Source organism: Helianthus annuus, chromosome 2, assembly GCF_002127325.2.
Source record: "Helianthus annuus cultivar XRQ/B chromosome 2, HanXRQr2.0-SUNRISE, whole genome shotgun sequence".
NCBI classification, from domain to species: Eukaryota; Viridiplantae; Streptophyta; class Magnoliopsida; order Asterales; family Asteraceae; genus Helianthus; species Helianthus annuus.
In genome coordinates, this window is record NC_035434.2 from 140,127,802 (window position 1) to 140,146,524 (window position 18,723).

The window sequence follows — 18,723 nt, forward strand, 5'->3', positions numbered from 1 at the left end:
GTAAAACAAACGAACATCAAACTAAATTTATATAATCATCAAAAACATGTCAAACCTTGTTACAAACATAATTAAAACGTCGACGCCCTACGAGTTTTCATTTTTTGAAATCTATCCAAAACATCATCTAAAATTAAAATTCTTAAGCAATTCTTTCTCTATATAACATAAGTTTATCGCTCCATAACATAATGTTTCAATTTTAATTTTCAACTATTCAAGCACTAGAAATCATAACGTAAGTTGTAATCACCCTAAAAATATATAAACAACATAATCACCCTAAAAATCATCTAAACAACCATAAACAACGTCAAAACACACAAAATTTCAAACCTATTTAACAACTTTATTACCCTTTTTTTCTCCTATAATATCAACCAAAGTCATCAAAATAACAAAGAAACTTACCCGTGTTCGGATTCCGGTTATATTTGGTGTCAAACGACGGTGGTATGGTGGCTGATTACGGTGGTCGCCGGCTGCTGGACTGTTGTCGTTGGGTGATGTTGTTCATTAGCAGTGCAGGGACGCAAGAGAGAGAGAGAGAGCGGGAGAGAATTTCTAAAGGTTTTGGGCTTTAATTATTTTATTATAGTTTGAAATATTGTTGGGTTTGGTTAATGGGCTAAAACTTAGTGGGCTAACTAGTTAGGAATTATAAGTGGGTAAAGGTATGGGTATTTGGGTTTAGTTAGTTAGGTATTAAAAGTTATATAATTTAGGTAGTATTTTTTTTAAATAGAAGTTTACTAAAAAATATAAAATATAAATTGATAACACTTTTTACCTAAGGAGTGCGGACGAAAAATTTCAAGGGTGCGGTCGAAAAATTCCAAGGGGTGCGGACGAAAAATTCCAAGGGGTGCGGACGGGATTTTCGACGGAAATTAGCACTAATTTTTTTTCCCGGGGGTGCGCCCGCCCACCTTGGGGTGGGCTTGGGTCCGCCCCTGATCAGATCATGTCAAAGTTGTGCTTCTGACTATGAATAGTATTGAGAGAAGCAGGTATTAACTTATTGTGATTCATATAATTATTTATTTTTTTAACCTCCACCTTCCAAAATGCTGGGTTGCAGATCTGCAAAGGGTGTGGGTGTGACGTGGTGGGGGCTCGACTGGTGAACGGTGGCCGGAGTACGGTGGCCGGAGTGGTGGCGTCTGGTGGTGGTGGTGGTGGCGGTAGAATGAGGGGAAGATGAAGTGTATACACAATTTTTTTGGTTTTATTTATTAAATATTTAAATTAAAACATGAATTGACCAAAATACCCTTAAGTGAATAAATTTAATTGAAATTTTTAACCTGGTAACTAAAGGACGTAGAGTGTAACAGGTTTTGCAAATAAAAGACTGTAACTGTAATTATTGAAGTTAAAGGCTATCCGTTGCAATCCGATATAAACATAAAGGACGAAAAGCGTAATTTTTCCTATAATTAAGTATATTAAATAATAGATTATTTAAGAATTTCACATAGAAACAACAATTCATCAAGTGATAGAGAAAAAACGGATAACTAAAATTTAAAGTTACTTCAAACAAAATAAAAAAAAAGTTTAAAAGTTGTTAAAAGAGCACACATTTATTTTATTGTTTTATCAAATATTAAAAAATATTGTTTTTAAAGATATTTTATTGTTTTATCAAATATTAAAGAATATTGAAACTACCAATACGTGAATCACATTTGATTCTTACCCCATAGCCTATTAAGGTTTGTAAATTTAAAAGGTTATTTTTACTTTTATCTGATTTTCAAAATATTAGTATTATATATTTACATTTACATTACAATTATCAAGTTTGTGAATAGTAACTTCAATCACCTTTAACCTTTTTTTTCCTACCAACTTTGACCACCTTTGACTTTCTGTTTTGATCTTTAACATCCGCCTTTTAAAAATCTTTCACTTTCTTTATTTTTGCTTTTCCAATTTTCCTATCCGAACAGTAAATTTTGACTAACTTTGACTTTTTTGTAAGTTCGAGGTCGACCAAACTCCCGCTAGGTTATATTACTAGTTAATATACAAAAATCACTTGCATGGCCTTAGGGGGAAGGACCACTTACCCTTCCTACCCTATCATCCTCCAATCGTTACCCGTCATGCTACTCAGTTTATCCACTACCCTAGATCATCCAATTTGGTGACACCATTACCATAAACTACCCTCTTCCTTTTTTATTTGAAATAAATGAACACATGAATAATTAACACATTCCTAAAAATTAAAATTTATACATTCTTACAAAATAAAATCAATACAATCCTAAAAATAAAAATTTAAATTAACTAATAATTAAATATTCAACACACAATCATAAACTAATATATTCCAAAAAATTAAAATGTATCCCAATTACTCAAGAAACGATTCGAACGACGAGACGGAACAATCGCTTTCACGGTCGTCCGACCTATGACCGAGATTTAGAAGAAGTGGGCTTTTGGGCGTTGGACAGCACATTTCCTCACCTGACTCCCGGGGTCAGTTTCATAGCCTTTAGATCAAGTTGGGACTTCATGTGTTGTATTGGGGTTTCTTGGTGGATTGTTTGCCGTTGCAAGATGATACCCCTCCCCAGTTGTTATTCGTGCTAGTTGTAGTTGACTAAAGGTATAATCATATACCCTGTTCAACTCTTCCACAATCGAATAGTTAGGATGTTGTGGACGGTAGTACTCAAAAACTAGAGGAGGTTGGTTTGTAGGCGTTAGGTTTGAAGGTGGTGGGTTTAATGTTTGAGGCTTTGCACGATGTGTTGACCGTCGACGGTTTGAAGACGATGGGTTTGGATGTTGTTGGTTTGAAGGTTCCTAGTTTATACGGCGACGTGTTAATCGTTGTTAGGATCGGAGGCTCTCATGATTGTGTTTGTTTGTATAAATTGAACATTCAGAGAATATGAAACAGTGAAAAGTGCAGCGGAAATGAATACAAACTTTGTAAACACAATCCAAAGAAGAGAATAGTATGATAAACAATTGCTTCACATTAAGTCGAATGATTGAATTACAAAGCAAATGATTACAAGCATGCTTACAATACTAAGCTCCCCCTCAGCCTGATACCCCCAAGGTTGGTTGCACAAGATGAAAGGATTGGACTGGAGAAGAAGAATCCACTCAGTCAATCAAATGTAACAGTACAGGGTACTGCTCCATTGATAGGCAAACCAAACCACTGAGGCATCTCAGCTGACGTCACCATAATAGTGACATCTAACAACCTAACAACCTACAGACACTGTTCTATACAAACTACTGATGTTTAACAACTGATTATAAGTACAATACAAAGCAAGAGATAACTATTGCTTCTTGTTCCGCTGTTGTAGCCTGAGCACTGATGTTGAGCATTAGTGCTTTCTTCAAAGGTGATCAGTCCTTGAATGGGCAGTGCTTGTGTCTTCAGCAGTACTTAGGAAACAGCAGTAGATAGAGCAACAGTGTTTGTCTTCAGCAGTCTTTAGAGTTTCATCAGTGTTTGGTTCATCAGTTGTTATAGTGAGCAGTACTTAAGATCCATCAGCTGTTAGATTACCACTGTCAAGGGGAAAGCCTAGTGCAAACAGCTGCTTATTTTGATTCCACTGTTGTGATCCGGTTTTGGCTTTCATTATCTGTTCCTCTGGTAGGGTTCAATCCCAACAATCTCCCCCTAGAACAGATAATGCCAAAACCCTTCATTATTCTGGACCTTTATTCCTCATCAAAAGTTCCTTAGCTTGGCTTTTAAATTCTTCTTCAAATTCCTTGGAACTCAGGTCATCTTCATCCCTACACAATGTAAGTTCAAGGAGATCTTGCAAATCTTCAACACTAAGGCCTAGTGCTTCTTTCCTTGATATATACTTCATTTCGCCATTGGATCTGACCAAGGTCAATACGTGGGTCTTTTGATCAGACATCCACTTTAGTACTTTTAATCCTAATGGGTTTCTTGGGAGAGATTTATTTTTTGATGAGTTTGGAGATGTTGGCCTTGAGAACACTTGCAGACTTTCAGACATTCTTTTGAAGGCCATTTCAATGACATTGTTTGTTGCAGCTATGTCTTCTGCAGTCTCTCTTTCAATTAGCTCTTGCCTCGCAATGTTTGTCATGCCTGTTGAAGTGTTTGGTGATGCAGGTTTAGTTAACACCTTCTTAAAAAGTTTCTGAAGCTTTGTTGAGCTCTCTTCTTTTAGACCCATTTTCATGATGGTTTCATTGAAGTACTCAGCTTCCCTTTTCTTTACCTCTTCTTCAGACAGTTGTTTTCCTTCTTCTTGGTTTGACATAAGAATAGGATTATCTGCTGATTTGAATAGTTTTTGGAGGTTTTCAATATGCTGTTCAAGCTTCATCATTTGTTTATGCTTCTTTGAAGTGCCTGAAATAGTTATCTTCCTTTTCTTCAGCCTTTCATAGGCTTCATCAGTCTGCTGCTTTGACCATTTTGATATGGCTTTGACATTATCCATTTTTGCATCCACCAGCTCCTGTTTCTTTCTTTTGTACTCAGCAGTTAGGTCAGCGATGAGCCTTTTGTATTTGCTCCAATTTGGAGCATTCTTCTTCTTTTTAGGAACATTCTTGATTCTATCAATCCTGTCAGCTTCATGCTTTAGAGCAACTATTGGCCATTCTTCAAACTGTTTTTCTTCAGCAGAATAGAATTTCTCTTTCATGATATAGGCTAGATATTCTTTTCTTAATTTATTTCGTTGATCAGCCTTTTCTTTGTTCAGTTCTTGTGCAAACTCTTCCATCTGCTTCACTTTTGAGAGTAAGAATTCCAGTTTTTCAGCAATGGCCTCGTCACTTAGACCTTCACTTTCAACTTTAGCTCTTATTTTAGCTTGCCTTGCCTTGAGCTTGAGATATTCATCCATATCCTCTGGTGCTATAAAGCCTATGAGTGAGGGGAATATTCTTTTTGAAGGATCTTCCTCTGCGTAGAATTGTCTCATCTCATTTTTTACAGCTTCTAGTTCCAATGGATATTTTGCAGCATTAGGATCATGTATGTCCTCATCGGCAGAGATTGCTTTCCTTTTTCTGGTGTAGAGCTTTGGTTGTGTTGTAGGAATGGTGAGAGCAGTGGTGGATAGTTGACTAACAGTGGTTGAAACAACTGGTGTTTCAACCGCTGTTGTCATTACAACTACTGATATGTCAGCAGATGTCTTCTGCTTTTGAGCAGGGGTTGTGATGGCAGTGGTTTGAGTGGTGATGAGTGACTGACTAACAGTAGTTGGAACAACTGGTGTTTCAACCACTGTTGTCATTACAGCAGATGTTGTAACATCTGCTGCCTTCTGCTTTTTGGCAGGAGGTGATGATGGGGTGGCTGTTTTTGATGGTGAAGTTGTTGTTGGTGATGTGATCACAGATGATGGTGGAGCATTGGTTATGGTGGTGTGTGGTGATGTGGTGTGTGTTGATACAGTAGCTTTGGTTTGGCTATTTTCTGGCTCAATAAAGATACCATCATCAATTCCTTTCTTTTTCCACTTGATCTTCTCCCCCTTTTTGGCATTATCTGGGAAGGGTTCATTCATGAAGAGTACAGTGGGAGGAATTTTTTCCAGAGGCACTTTGGATATGAGCCTTGATAGCTTTAATATCTGCCTGAGTATCTTTAAATCTTGACTCCACCATGTTTGTCAGCTTTTGTACATGTATAGCATGCTGCTGATTAGCCATCTGCTTTTGTCTTTCCAGCAGTGGTTGGAACATGGTCCATAACTCATTTGCAGCAAGTGCCGGTTGAGCAGGTGCTTGAGCTGGAGGAGCAGTAGATTGGGCTTTCTGAGCTTTTAACAGCTGCTGCACTATATCCTTTATTTCAGCAACTGAGGTTTCCAGGTTTTCAACCCTGCCCGTCAATTCCTGATATTTTGAATCATCACCCAAGTTAATGGGATCATCTGAATCCCCACCAGCAGTGGTTTTACCAATGTGTGACTTAGGGACTGAATCCCAAAAATCATTCGTTGATGCCCCTTGTTCTTGGTACTGGGGACTTCTTTCTTCAGCACTTGATAACCTTTTGATGTTGCCAGTGGTTAAAACAAACTCACTGGTGGTTCTCAGTGGTGCTATTGAAGAAATTGCCTTCAAGGGAGTCTTATGAATGTAACCACTGTCCAAATGTAAACCAGTGGGTTCAACATTTGTAGTGGCTGCTCCACTTGAACTACTGACAGGAGTTACTTGCAACTCCTGCAGTGTAACCTCCTCAGTTGTTGCTGGGATAACAGCGATATCAGCATCAGACCCAGTCACTTGTGGGAGTATACTCTCGGTGATAGGTGTTTGAGAGGAACTGGTTTGTGTCTGAGTAATACCAACTGTATGCAACAAGGGTGTTATGGATGGTGGTAGTGTAGGGGGTGAGGGTAAAGGAGTTGAAAGAGACATGTCTTTGGGATCAGGACTGTGGAAGATGGATCCGAGTGGATCCAGAGCTTCATATTGCGGGGTCCCTGTGTTTACAACCTGATCCTTTTGTGAGGATGCAGGAGGAGTTTGAGGCAAGGGTGGAGATATTTCTTCCAACTACTGTGAGGAAGTAGCAGCAGTGGTTATCGGTGACATTTGTGTTGTCACTGGCAGTGGCTCTGGGATCTCATCTTCCAGAGGTGCCTTTGTTTTGGGTTTGGGGGGCTTTCTGGATGTTTTCTTTTTGGTCTTTTTGGTGGTGGCAGGTGTGGGTTTCAAAACAGTGGGTGTGCTGCTTTGATCACCTGGAGCAGTGGGCTCAGCAGCCGATACCTGAGGAGCAGTTTCATCTGCTAAATTCTGCTCAGGCACATCTGCTTTTGTTTTTATAGGTGCCAACATTCTAGAGAATGTTTCAGGCGTTAAACAGTTTATTTTAAAAGAAGCACCTTGTTTGGGCAATTCTGTATCTTCCTTTTGAAATTTTTGTTCAAAATAGTAGCTCAGAAACCTTGGAAAGAGAAGAAATGCTTTATTATCAACATTCTTTACTAAATCATCAAAAATCTCCTGGGAATAATTAAAATTTTCATTATTTAAAATTGCATATCCCAGGCATTGAATTTTTGATGGTATTTCATTAAAAGAAGTTGTTTTATTAGAAACACACATCAATAGAGTGTGAAATAAAAACCTTGGAGCAGAAGGGAAGAAACCTTTTTATAAGGTATCCCTTTTTGGTTGCTCTGCATAACCCCTATTCATTAAAATCCTTTTTCAACTCAGTTTTCGAAAAAGAGGTTTTACCTTCCAGATCATTGAGTTTGAAGACTTCAGAAATAGATTGTGGAGAGATTTGAATCTTTTTACCCTGTATCGAGGAGTTGATGGCTGTGACAATGTCTCCTTGTTTTTCAAGGGTGGCATTTTTCCAGAACTCTCTCTGGGTTTGTAGATAAATGGGAGCGTCTGCTGTTAACAAAGTTTTATACTTTAATGCAGATAAGGTATCAATGATGGAGTCGAAGGTGTTGTCGGTTGTGGGTTTTGTGAGTATACCCACATAGTTGTGAGGGGATTTGTAACGAATTTCTGTGGTTTCAGCGGCCATTTGAGTGGCGTCTGTGGGAGCAGAGGAAGAAGATGATTTTGATTTTGACTTCGATTTTGATTTCGTCATTTTTGATGAAGAAGATCAAAGAATGTTTTGGAGTTATGAGTGGGAAACTGCTTTGTGAAGAGAATGTTTGGAATTCAATTCGACAGTGAAACCCTGTTTGGGGTTTTGATCAGGGTTTTATTTAGGGAAAAAGGAATTACTGATGTGGCAGCGGTTATAATGATCTGACGACTAAAAACTAACCACGTGCCAACCCCTGATGGAAGAGTAAATAATGGAGGATAATTGTTTTGGGGGCCACTGATGAAACAAGCATCAGTGGTTACAACGGTAATAAATGAAGCAGTGGGTGATTTTTACCATCAGTGGATGCTATTACTACATCAGTGGATAGCATATCAGTGGATAAAACACTGATTTTGAACAACAGTGCATATCATGAAAGTGAGAGAACAGAGGTTGACTTTCAGCAGTGGACAGACATTAGAAAGCAGATGTTTGAAAACACGGCAGCAGTTAAGGGAAAACAGTGGTAGAAAATAAAATGAAGACCATTAGTACAACAACTGTTAGTGCAGCAGTGTTTTAACTTTTGACAAATGATGTTAGCATCTGCTTGTTCAGATGTAGGAATTGATTTTGTCTTGAGTAAACACAATATCATGTCCAACATCTGTTGAGCTCCAGAAATGCTATGCTTAACAAAATACATTTTAGATGTAGATTATCAAGTTTAAATTGCCAGCAGTTATCTCAGAAATCTTTGTTCAAGGTTTTGCCACATGTTCATTATTCCTGACAGTGGTTTAGCATCCCAGATGATGAAGACTTTTCTACTAAGGCTACTCATTTTGTGTCTAATTATTTGAACTAGAATATGAGTATCTCAGTAGTTCAAAATCAATTTGCAATCAGTTTTTTGATCTGTGATAAACTAACTTGAGCTTAACATGACCTTGACATATGCACCATTTCCTTTTGATCAGTTTTAGGAATAGTAATTTCAAACAAAAATAAGGAAATTACATCCTGACCAGAGATGAACTTTTTACTATCAAAAATGAGTAAAAGTACAAAATATATTATAAAAAATAATATATCTGGTTTTATTCTGAGAAAAACTTCTGTAAAAATTTTGAAAATAACATCAAAAGGATCTGGTAACTTTCCAAATAAGCTCATGATCGTATCATTCTCAAGCTATTTTGACCACTGTTTAGGATCATTTTCTTGTCAATTGATTGTAAATTCTTCTTTTAAGGTCAATCACTGGGGATGCCATTGTTACCTGAACAATTCCTGTATTGATGAATGCACACAGTTGCATGATGATCATTGTTTACCCAACTTTGGACTCATAAGTGTTTTATGTTTATACTCTTTTTCTTTTGGCTTCAAAAGTTTTGAGATAAACACGCTTTTGAGTTTTGTTCATTTTCTTCTTCCTTTTTTACCCTTCCCATTCATAAGTACAGAAATACTTACTGGGAGATCTTATTTAAGAAAAGCTTAATCCAGAATCATTTTGTGGTAATGTTTTGAGAGATCTGGCCACATTTGTACATGTTTTATTACCAATTCTCACATTACGTATGATTTGGATTGTTTTGACCCCAGATTTTCTTAATGTGTTTTGACAGAGTTGATTTAGTCCTTTTGAGGAGTCTCAACCTGCCTTTTAACATATAAGATTTCATGACTAAAGTTTTATTTCCCTCTTTCTAAGTTAGCTAAACACTAATGTTTATTATGAACATAGGTTTTGTTAATCTGAGGTCCATACTTTAGTACAAAATATGATGAAATCATCACAAATTTCATAACAACAGTTGAAATCAATTTTGACTGAAGATTATCATACCATAGTTACCAGATATGTCTTCAGATCTGAAAATTATGGGTGATTTGTGTATGACATCACTTGTTGTTTGAAATTTTTGGATGTTATGACATCTTGGTTGTTTTACAGAGTATCTGATCCATCATTTTGAATATGATTTCTCGTTGCTCTGTTTTTCAACTAAATACAATCAACCTTAGTATCAATGAATTTTGAGCTGAACTGTTATGTCAAATTGATTAATAGATCGAATTTGACTGTCCGAGCTCTGATACCAATTGTTAGGATCGGAGGCTCTCATGATTGTGTTTGTTTGTATAAATTGAACATTCAGAGAATATGAAACAGTGAAAAGTGCAGCGGAAATGAATACAAACTTTGTAAACACAATCCAAAGAAGAGAATAGTATGATAAACAATTGCTTCACATTAAGTCGAATGATTGAATTACAAAGCAAATGATTACAAGCATGCTTACAATACTAAGCTCCCCCTCAGCCTGATACCCCCAAGGTTGGTTGCACAAGATGAAAGGATTGGACTGGAGAAGAAGAATCCACTCAGTCAATCAAATGTAACAGTACAGGGTACTGCTCCATTTATAGGCAAACCAAACCATTGAGGCATCTCAGCTGACGTCACCATAATAGTGACATCTAACAACCTAACAACCTACAGACACTGTTCTATACAAACTACTGATGTTTAACAACTGATTATAAGTACAATACAAAGCAAGAGATAACTATTGCTTCTTGTTCCGCTGTTGTAGCCTGAGCACTGATGTTGAGCATCAGTGCTTTCTTCAAAGGTGATCAGTCCTTGAATGGGCAGTGCTTGTGTCTTCAGCAGTACTTAGGAAACAGCAGTAGATAGAGCAACAGTGTTTGTCTTCAGCAGTCTTTAGAGTTTCATCAGTGTTTGGTTCATCGGTTGTTATAGTGAGCAGTACTTAAGATCCATCAGCTGTTAGATTACCACTGTCAAGGGAAAAGCCTAGTGCAAACAGCTGCTTATTTTGAGTCCACTGTTGTGATCCGGTTTTGGCTTTCATTATCTGTTCCTCTGGTAGGGTTCAATCCCAACAATCGTCAACTTTGTGAATCTTCTGCCTGTTCAGTAGGAAAGAGAGAACCACTCCTCATGTTGATCAAATATGGTGAAAAAAATGGATGCAGAGAAAAAAATATTGTGAAATCATAGAGATTTTGAAATAGTGTAGAAGAAGAATTGAATTGGTTTAAACAATAAATGATAAAATATTAATTCATTTAATTGAATTTTTTTTAATATCAAAACAACTGACAGTTGAAAAGCAATTCACATCCACCTCTCATCGGCAAACACACACTCAAAACGCTACCAGTTGGGCGTCATCCGCCAAACCGGCGACGATGTAACCCGAGCTGGTAAGGGGTACCCGCTGATAAAAGTTCAAGTGGCCCGCCTCTCCTTATGGACCGGTAAAAGGCAAAAAATACATAACACTACTTACAGGGCCGGCTCTGGGCCCGGCAAACCCGTGCCGACGCCCGAGGCCCAAAATTTCAAAGGGCCCGAAAAGTCTTTATAAGCTTATATATATTTATTAAATTATATACTTAGTATATTTATCCGTTTATTATACAAAAAAATATTGGTTGTGTAGTGGCAAAAACCATCTCAAAATAATGCAAACGTCTCAAGTTCGAGTCTTTCCTCCATTACTAAGTTTTTATTTTTGTAATTCATTTACCCTTAACCATAATTTTGGGCCCAAATCTTTTCGTCGCCCAAGGCCTAAATTTTTTCAAGAGTTTTTGGGGACGGCTCTGACTACTTACTTTTACTTTGACATTTCTTATCAAAAGAACTTGTAGTTTATTAGTATCGAAGTGTTTAGTAAATGTGTTCATTGTTAAGTCGTTGAGAATTTTCATCTTATGATTAACATTGGTATATTTAGACAACATTTGAGTTAGTTGCTAAATAAATAAATAAAAACTGACACTTCTTTGAAAATTTATTTTAGAAAGAAACCTGCACGTACGCACCCAAGGCCATGGAGTCTAAACCTTTGCTCCATACCTACTGGACGATCGCCAACCACATGTCCACATGTCGTAAGTGATGATCTAAGACTATTTGTTTTTAGTATTATATATCGTTTTTAAAGACTGTATCAATAGCCATGATAATGATACTTGCTTCGGGATAATTTATCCTGATAGAATATATCATTTGAATGAAAATTTAATCAAACTAATTTTTTGAGCCGGGACCCGGGTAGGTTTTCGAACTTAGCCAATATTTTACATTTGATTTTATTTTATTCATGATTATAAAAAAAAAATCACAACTTGTAAAAGTTAAATAAAATAATCCACCAACTTTCTTTAATCGAATGCATGAATTTATTAGTTATCAACAGTTAGTTTGAAAACCTCTTAAACCGTGTGTAGCGGTAGTGTAAAATGACGTGATCTTTGCCATTTCACGTCAGAAAACAGAAAACGGCCAAACACCATCTCAGTGGCGTGATCTTCGAAATTTTGGTGTTGGTGTAATTATAAAAACGCCTGTGAAATTTTGCATTTCAAAAAATTACCGTTATGCAATAGTAATAAAAAAATTAATTTCCATTTTTTTTATTTACATTTAACACTTATATAATCCTCATTCACCCACTTTTTTAAACACATTTCTACAATCTCACTCTAAATTTTTATAAAAACACACAATGTATCCGTTCCGTCCCACTTTTGGTGCTCCGTCTCAGCCAACCAACCCAAATTCGTCTCGCCTAACAACTACCAACCTTCAATACCGAGATTGTGATCCGAATACGATCAGGTACTGTACACACAACTGTTTGGAGGAGATGAATCGACGAATTCAAGATATATGAGACCTTGCGCATAGGCGTTTGGAAACATTACAAGAAATTCGTGTATTTGTTTAAACCGATCGAGCACCTCTAAGAAGATGCACGCGCCTAGCACAAATTCGTGACAAATACGGATTTTAGAGCTTTATTTTTTTAAGTATTCATATGTTTTTATTTTTAGTACTTTTGAATATTTTGTCTTTAATTTTTAGAATTTTAATTAATGTTAATGTATTTTTTTTATTTAATGAAATATTATTTGTTTTATTTTTTTTAAAAAAAAATTAAATAACTGGGTAATGATTGAACCGGGCATTATGTGAAATTATACCACTTTTTGACCTAAAGCCCAATAATCCCCAAGTGACTAAAATGCTACATGTCACATAACGCTCAAATGAAGGGCTTGATAGCTCCACTACAAACATCATGATATAGTTAATCGTGTTGAAATATTAACCCATACTCTTAACTTATCAGATAGATACTCTTTCAATTAGTCATGTATGAGAACCAACAAAACCTGTTAAATAACTATGCTCTCATCCGATTTATTCAAAGTGGTGCATGCATTATCATCTACATTTCTTGTACCTCTCAAATATTTCATTCAAGTATTCTCGTTCCCTTCAAATTCTTCTTTTTACCTCTTAAATATCCCATTCCATTACACTTTCTTTTCTTTTTTTTTTTTTTTTTCATTTATATCTTTACATGCATTCCGGTGTAGATAACACGAATTTTGACCATTATGTCACTAAAATACACATAACCCTAAAGTTAAGGTTCCCAACTGTGTTTTCTAGGCTCCACCTTCGACCATTGTATCAATCCTTTTTATATTGTTCCTTTTGTAATATTTCTGAAGAATGTGATAACCAAACAATCATTTTATAAACTAAATTTTGTGGGTAAACACGGTGGATTGTCATTGGTATGCTCCCTTTGGCGCACACGTACAACATATTTTGTGCCAAGTACCGGTTGACAAATTCCCATTCGTGAGCTTGCACACGAAGTACAAAATGTGACACATGGTACATGATTTGTGTCATGTGCGACATATTTTGTGCCAAATACTTGTGACAAATTCTCACTAGTATTTTAACAAAAATCGTCACATGCGTATTTCGAAGAGTTCGACACCAATTCTTATCTTCGCAATACTATGTACACTTTCACATGTGTTTAAGTCTTAATCTTCAATAAATCTAATACAAAAGTTACGAGAAACGCTACCATATATTGATGAACGAACGAGAGAAGGGACGAAACTTTGGAAAAGAGTTACAACACCAAGCCAGTCCTCTTATTTTTTGGAGCATCGGGATATAACGAATTAATACCTTAATCAATGAAACATAAAAGTCATATGAAACATGTTTTTTTAGTTGGGCTAAATATATGAAGGCGATTGGTAGGTAATATAGGTGAATGTTATATATAGAACGAGGTAATCTTTTTGAATAAAACAAATTTCCACAACTTTGGATATCAAAATGAGGTCAGAGTTATATGATTTGGTAAAGTTTGGTTGACATCTGTTCTATTCAACGGAGGTAGCGTAGCTTACCACTCTACAAACCACTATGTCCCCATAATAATATATGTTTATTCAAACAGAGTCTTTGAAAACATATTTCATACTATTTGTTAATATAAATTTACTAAGTTTACAAATCTAGAAGATAAAGCAGGTATACAAACTGTTATTGTGAAGAATTTTTATCGATAAATGCTAGCGAGAATGGTTTTGAACTAATAGGAATATCCAATATTGTCACTTTATTGCGGTTTAAAACCCCCAGATTAGTTCAAACTGGATGTTAAGACAATTTCAATTGTTACCCAAGTTGCTGAAAACTTATGATTCTATCACTGATTCAACCACAGATTAACTACTAGCTCACGTTTTTCCAATTTAGTTATTAAAGTTTACATTGTTGAGAGTTAGTATCATAGGTACTACTGAATAAAATAAATATATAGATATATAGTAAGTAAAAGTTGTTCTACTAGAAAATTGGGCAATTGAGACCAAAAATCAGTCGCAAAATTAGCCATCGATTTATGAACGTAATCATAACAGTTGTAATCTCGGTCACAAAACAAGATTACTTCTGGAGATTTCGGAATTGACAGTCGTAGTTGCCTAGTTTTCTAGTACTCTTTTATGATATATTGTAGTTTTAAGGAAACTAAGAACGTCCAAAAATGCATGGCTGCTGTGTCCTTATTATAAGAAAAAAAATATATTATTAGAAAAAAAGGAGGTTGATAAGCAACTTCGGTTTCTTCTCTTTGTGCACAAAATCAAAATTCCTATAAAATATTCTACGTAAGTAACATAACAAAACAAGCAAGTTGAAAATGCTGTTTAATAAACGTCACTCATTTTGCATATAAGAACACAGTTGGCTCAGTTAGTTTGCACAAGCTCACTCTAATTCTCTCTAAAAAAATAGTAAGTTTATGCTGATCTGAATAACTATGGGCCGGCCTCCTTGTTGCAGCGAGAGTAACGATTTGAAGAAAGGTCCATGGACTCCCGAAGAAGACGAGGTTCTCAAAGGTTACATCCAGAAACATGGCCATGATAGTTGGCGCGCTTTACCCAAACGTGCTGGTTTGAATAGGTGCGGAAAGAGTTGTAGATTGAGATGGATTAACTATCTTAATCCGGATATTAAAAGAGGAAAGTTTTCTGAGCAAGAAGAGAATCTCATCATTAACCTCCATTCCAGTCTTGGAAATAAGTAAGCTTTTTTTTTTCCTTTTTTTTATTTTACCTGCCACAGTTAAGTATATATGCAGATTTGAATTACATTTTTACTTACTTAAAAGGGTGGTAGGATTGTGACATTTTTTATTGAATAATGAAATTAGTTATCTACATGTTGTCTTCTTGCAACCAAAACTTAATTTCATAGTATTACCTAGAATGAATATATTAATTAGGTTTTCTTTGTAGTAATCCTAAGTGTATTTTGATGTGGTTTTCTGTAATTTTCCTATATATGTAGTTTATTAATAATGCGTAATAGTTTACGAGGTTTTCATTATTCTATAAATAGGTGGTCCAGAATTGCTTCACAACTTCCAGGAAGGACAGATAACGAAATCAAGAATTACTGGAACACCCATATCCGAAAGAAGTTTCTTAAAGCTGGAATTGACCCGAAAACACATAAACCAATTCCTAATCTCGGTATCTTTGTCAATGCTATTTCCCAGTTAACCGCTTCGTCATCTAACTTGCCCTTTAGGGTACCAACCATTATGAGCCCATGGACCACCATTTATGATCAGTTGTTGCATAACATATTGCAAATTGTAAACATGAACCCCTTACCAAATGTCACCAAATCAACTATCTTGGATTCACAGTGTGATTTCAAGAAACCTGATGATCAGCTACTGCTTGACGAAACGATTAACCAATATGTGATGAATCCGGCGGAAGATTGGATGAAGTATGTAAGCAATATTGTTTTGGAACCACAAAGTGAATGTAATTCCATTGATGCAAGCTTGATGGGGAGCTATGGAGATAGGATTGAGCTTTCTGAAACATTTGCTGATTGTGGAAACGCGATCGATAACTTGTTTATCGATAATCAGCTTCCAGGTTTACTCTCAATGGCTCCAGGAGAATCTGTGGACAAGAATATCATAAACATCATGAATTCACCACAATCTAAAGAAGTTCATGTTGGTTTGGACGATTATTATGATTCTATTTCAAATGTTTAGTAGTAATAAAAGTTGTTGAATGTGTTAATGAATTCTTGTATTATGGTTTAATAACGTTTGAGCCGTCTCCAAAAGATTGTAATGCTGAAACGTTTGTTGGAGCCAAATATTCCAGAAGATTGTAATGCATAAAATTTGTTATTTCTAGGAATGAATCGTTGAAAAAATTAGTAGGAAACTGAAATGATGTTTCACTGAGTTTAGATACAAATAATTATATGTAACTACTGGGATTATGCCACTTGGGTTCAGGGGCGGACCCAAGTTCAGTCTAAGGTGGACGGGCGCACTCTCGGGAAAAAAAAATTAGTGCTAAGTTCCGTCAAAAATCTCGTCCGTATCCCTTGGAATTTTTCGACCGCACCCCTTGAAATTTTTCGTCCGCACCCCTTAGGTAAAAAGTGTTATCAATTTATATTTTAATTTTTTTAAGTAAACTCTTATTTAAAAAAAATACTACCTAAATTATATAACTTTTAATGCCTAACTAACTAAACCCAAATACTCATATCTTTACCCACTTATATTTCCTAACTAGCTAGCCCACTAAGTCTTAGTCCATAAACCAAACCCAACAATATTTCAAACTATAATAAAATAATTAAAGTCAAAACCTTTTGAAATTCTCCCCCCCCCCTCTCTCTCTCTCTCTCTCTCTCTCTCTCTCTTGCGTCCCTGCACTGCCAATGAACAACATCACCCAGCGACAACAGTCCAGCAGCCGGCGACCACCGTAATCAGCCACCATACCACCGTCGTTCGACACCAAATCTAACCGGAATCCGAACACGGGTAAGTTTCTTTCTTATTTTTATGATTTTGGTTGATATTATAGGAGAAAAATGGGTAATAACGTTGTTAAATAGGTTTGAAATTTTGTGTGTTTTGACGTTGTTTATGGTTGTTTAGATGATTTTTAGGGTGATTATATTGTTTATATATTTTTAGGGTGATTACAACTTATATTATGATTTCTCGGGCTTGAATAGTTTAAAATTAAAATTAAAACTTTACGTTATGGAACGATGAACTTTTGTTATATAGAGAAAGAATTGCTTAAAAATTAGCTTTAGATAATATTTTGGAAAGATTTCAAAAAATGAAAACCCGTTGGGCGTCGTTGTTTTAATTATGTTTGTAACAAGTTTTGACATTTTTTATTATTATATAAATTTAGTTTAATGTTCGTTTGTTTTACATGACCCGACCCGATACGAACCGATTTTTTTACTTACATACCTAGGAGCCTAAAATTTTTAAAAATGTTCTGCACCCCCATGGAAAAATTCCTGGGTCCGCCACTGCTTGGGTTGTAGCCCAGTGGTAAGAGGTAGAGTCTCTTTGGTGAAAGAACAAGGTTCAAACTTAGGCAAGTGAAATTAGCCATTTAAACTACTTGGATATCCCGCACAATTACATGTTAGGGGTCGTTAGGGATCCTAGATCCTGAACAGGCATCCTCGTACGCTAACAATATTAACTTTATACTTGTACTAATTATTTTATTGTATCTTCACAGGTATTTGGTGATGACTAAATCTCCCGAGAATCATTAGAATCTTTTTTGTAGGATTGAGGATCCCGGATCCTAAATGGTCTCAGTATCCTCCTGAATATTAATGCTACTAACCGATATTTATCCGTTTGTTTCAACTCCCACTCACAGGAACGTTTATACGACCAAGTCATGACCTGGAGACTCGCATTGATAGTGGATATGCACGTGGGGAATGAATTGATTTAGTCTACAACACTCGCAAGTGAAGACCAAGTAGTCTCCAGGAATCCCGGACAGTTTGTTATGTTCCCTTTGTATTTAAAAAGCTGATGTATCGATTAGAAACACACTACACACTCTCGCATACATTGAAACACTTGTATTTCTTTTCACAATTTAATAAGTAGAACAGAGACAACACTACGTTTAGTCGGCTCCCGAGGTTATATGCTGGTGATCCTTAGCGATCAAGGGTTTTCCTTGTAAAGATCCTGAGTCATTTACTGCATTGTCATGCACATATTTTGCATTATCCTAAAAAGCACACTACCTAACAACTAGTGTGGATGCCTCTGGTGGACGTTTGAGACCGTTCAAGTCACGACCGAAGTTGACGGCGTTCCTCTGTTGGTTTGACTCGGCGTACGAGATGCAAGTGACGGCGATACGGTACGACACGAGAATGACATTATCACGATGTCATCATGACATCATCATGATGATGTCATGCTTGATAGATTAAATTCATATCACACATGAAACATGATTGTGAGAATTACATATGTAAACACACGAAATAGTTGGACAAGAAACAATGATACACGACACATGTGTGTTGATGCGAAACTGCGAAACACATGAGTGTGTTTCATGTGTGACACGAAATATGTACTTAACCGTGTTTGTGTTTCGTGTTACACGAAACATATACTATGCATATTATTGTTACCTTATTTCGTGTTTTCATCTCCTATTTCGGTTGAACTCCATCACAACAAGAGACTCCCTTAGCTCAGATAAGAACAAATCACCAAAGCGATGTAGTAAACTAGGAGGGAGGTGATCTAAATTCTTCGGTTGTCATATCAATTGAAATAATCAGGTTATAATTATCTATCTTATATCCACGATCGTTAGTAATTCTGTCAGTAGCAAGGCAATAAAGAACTCCATCTATAACTACTCGATAAGATCCAAAGTAATTGATTTAC

General features: G+C 36.1%; 1 protein-coding gene across 1 annotated transcript; it reads left to right on the forward strand.

The window, feature by feature from the left end:
- The first annotated feature begins 14,721 nt into the window (after positions 1-14,721).
- LOC110923114 (transcription factor MYB39) lies at positions 14,722-16,165 on the forward strand. Its single transcript, XM_022167295.2, has 2 exons — positions 14,722-15,017; positions 15,336-16,165. The coding sequence occupies exons 1-2, from the start codon at positions 14,752-14,754 to the stop codon at positions 16,012-16,014; spliced, it is 945 nt and encodes a 314-aa protein (XP_022022987.1). The 5' UTR covers positions 14,722-14,751; the 3' UTR covers positions 16,015-16,165.
- The last annotated feature ends 2,558 nt before the right edge of the window (positions 16,166-18,723 follow it).

Coding starts and splice junctions, on each gene's coding strand:
- LOC110923114 (XM_022167295.2), top strand. CDS start 14,752: ATGGGCCGGCCTCCTTGTTGCAGCGAGAGTAACGATTTGAAGAAAGGT. Junction 15,018..15,335: donor CATTCCAGTCTTGGAAATAA/GTAAGCTTTTTT, acceptor TTCTATAAATAG/GTGGTCCAGAATTGCTTCAC.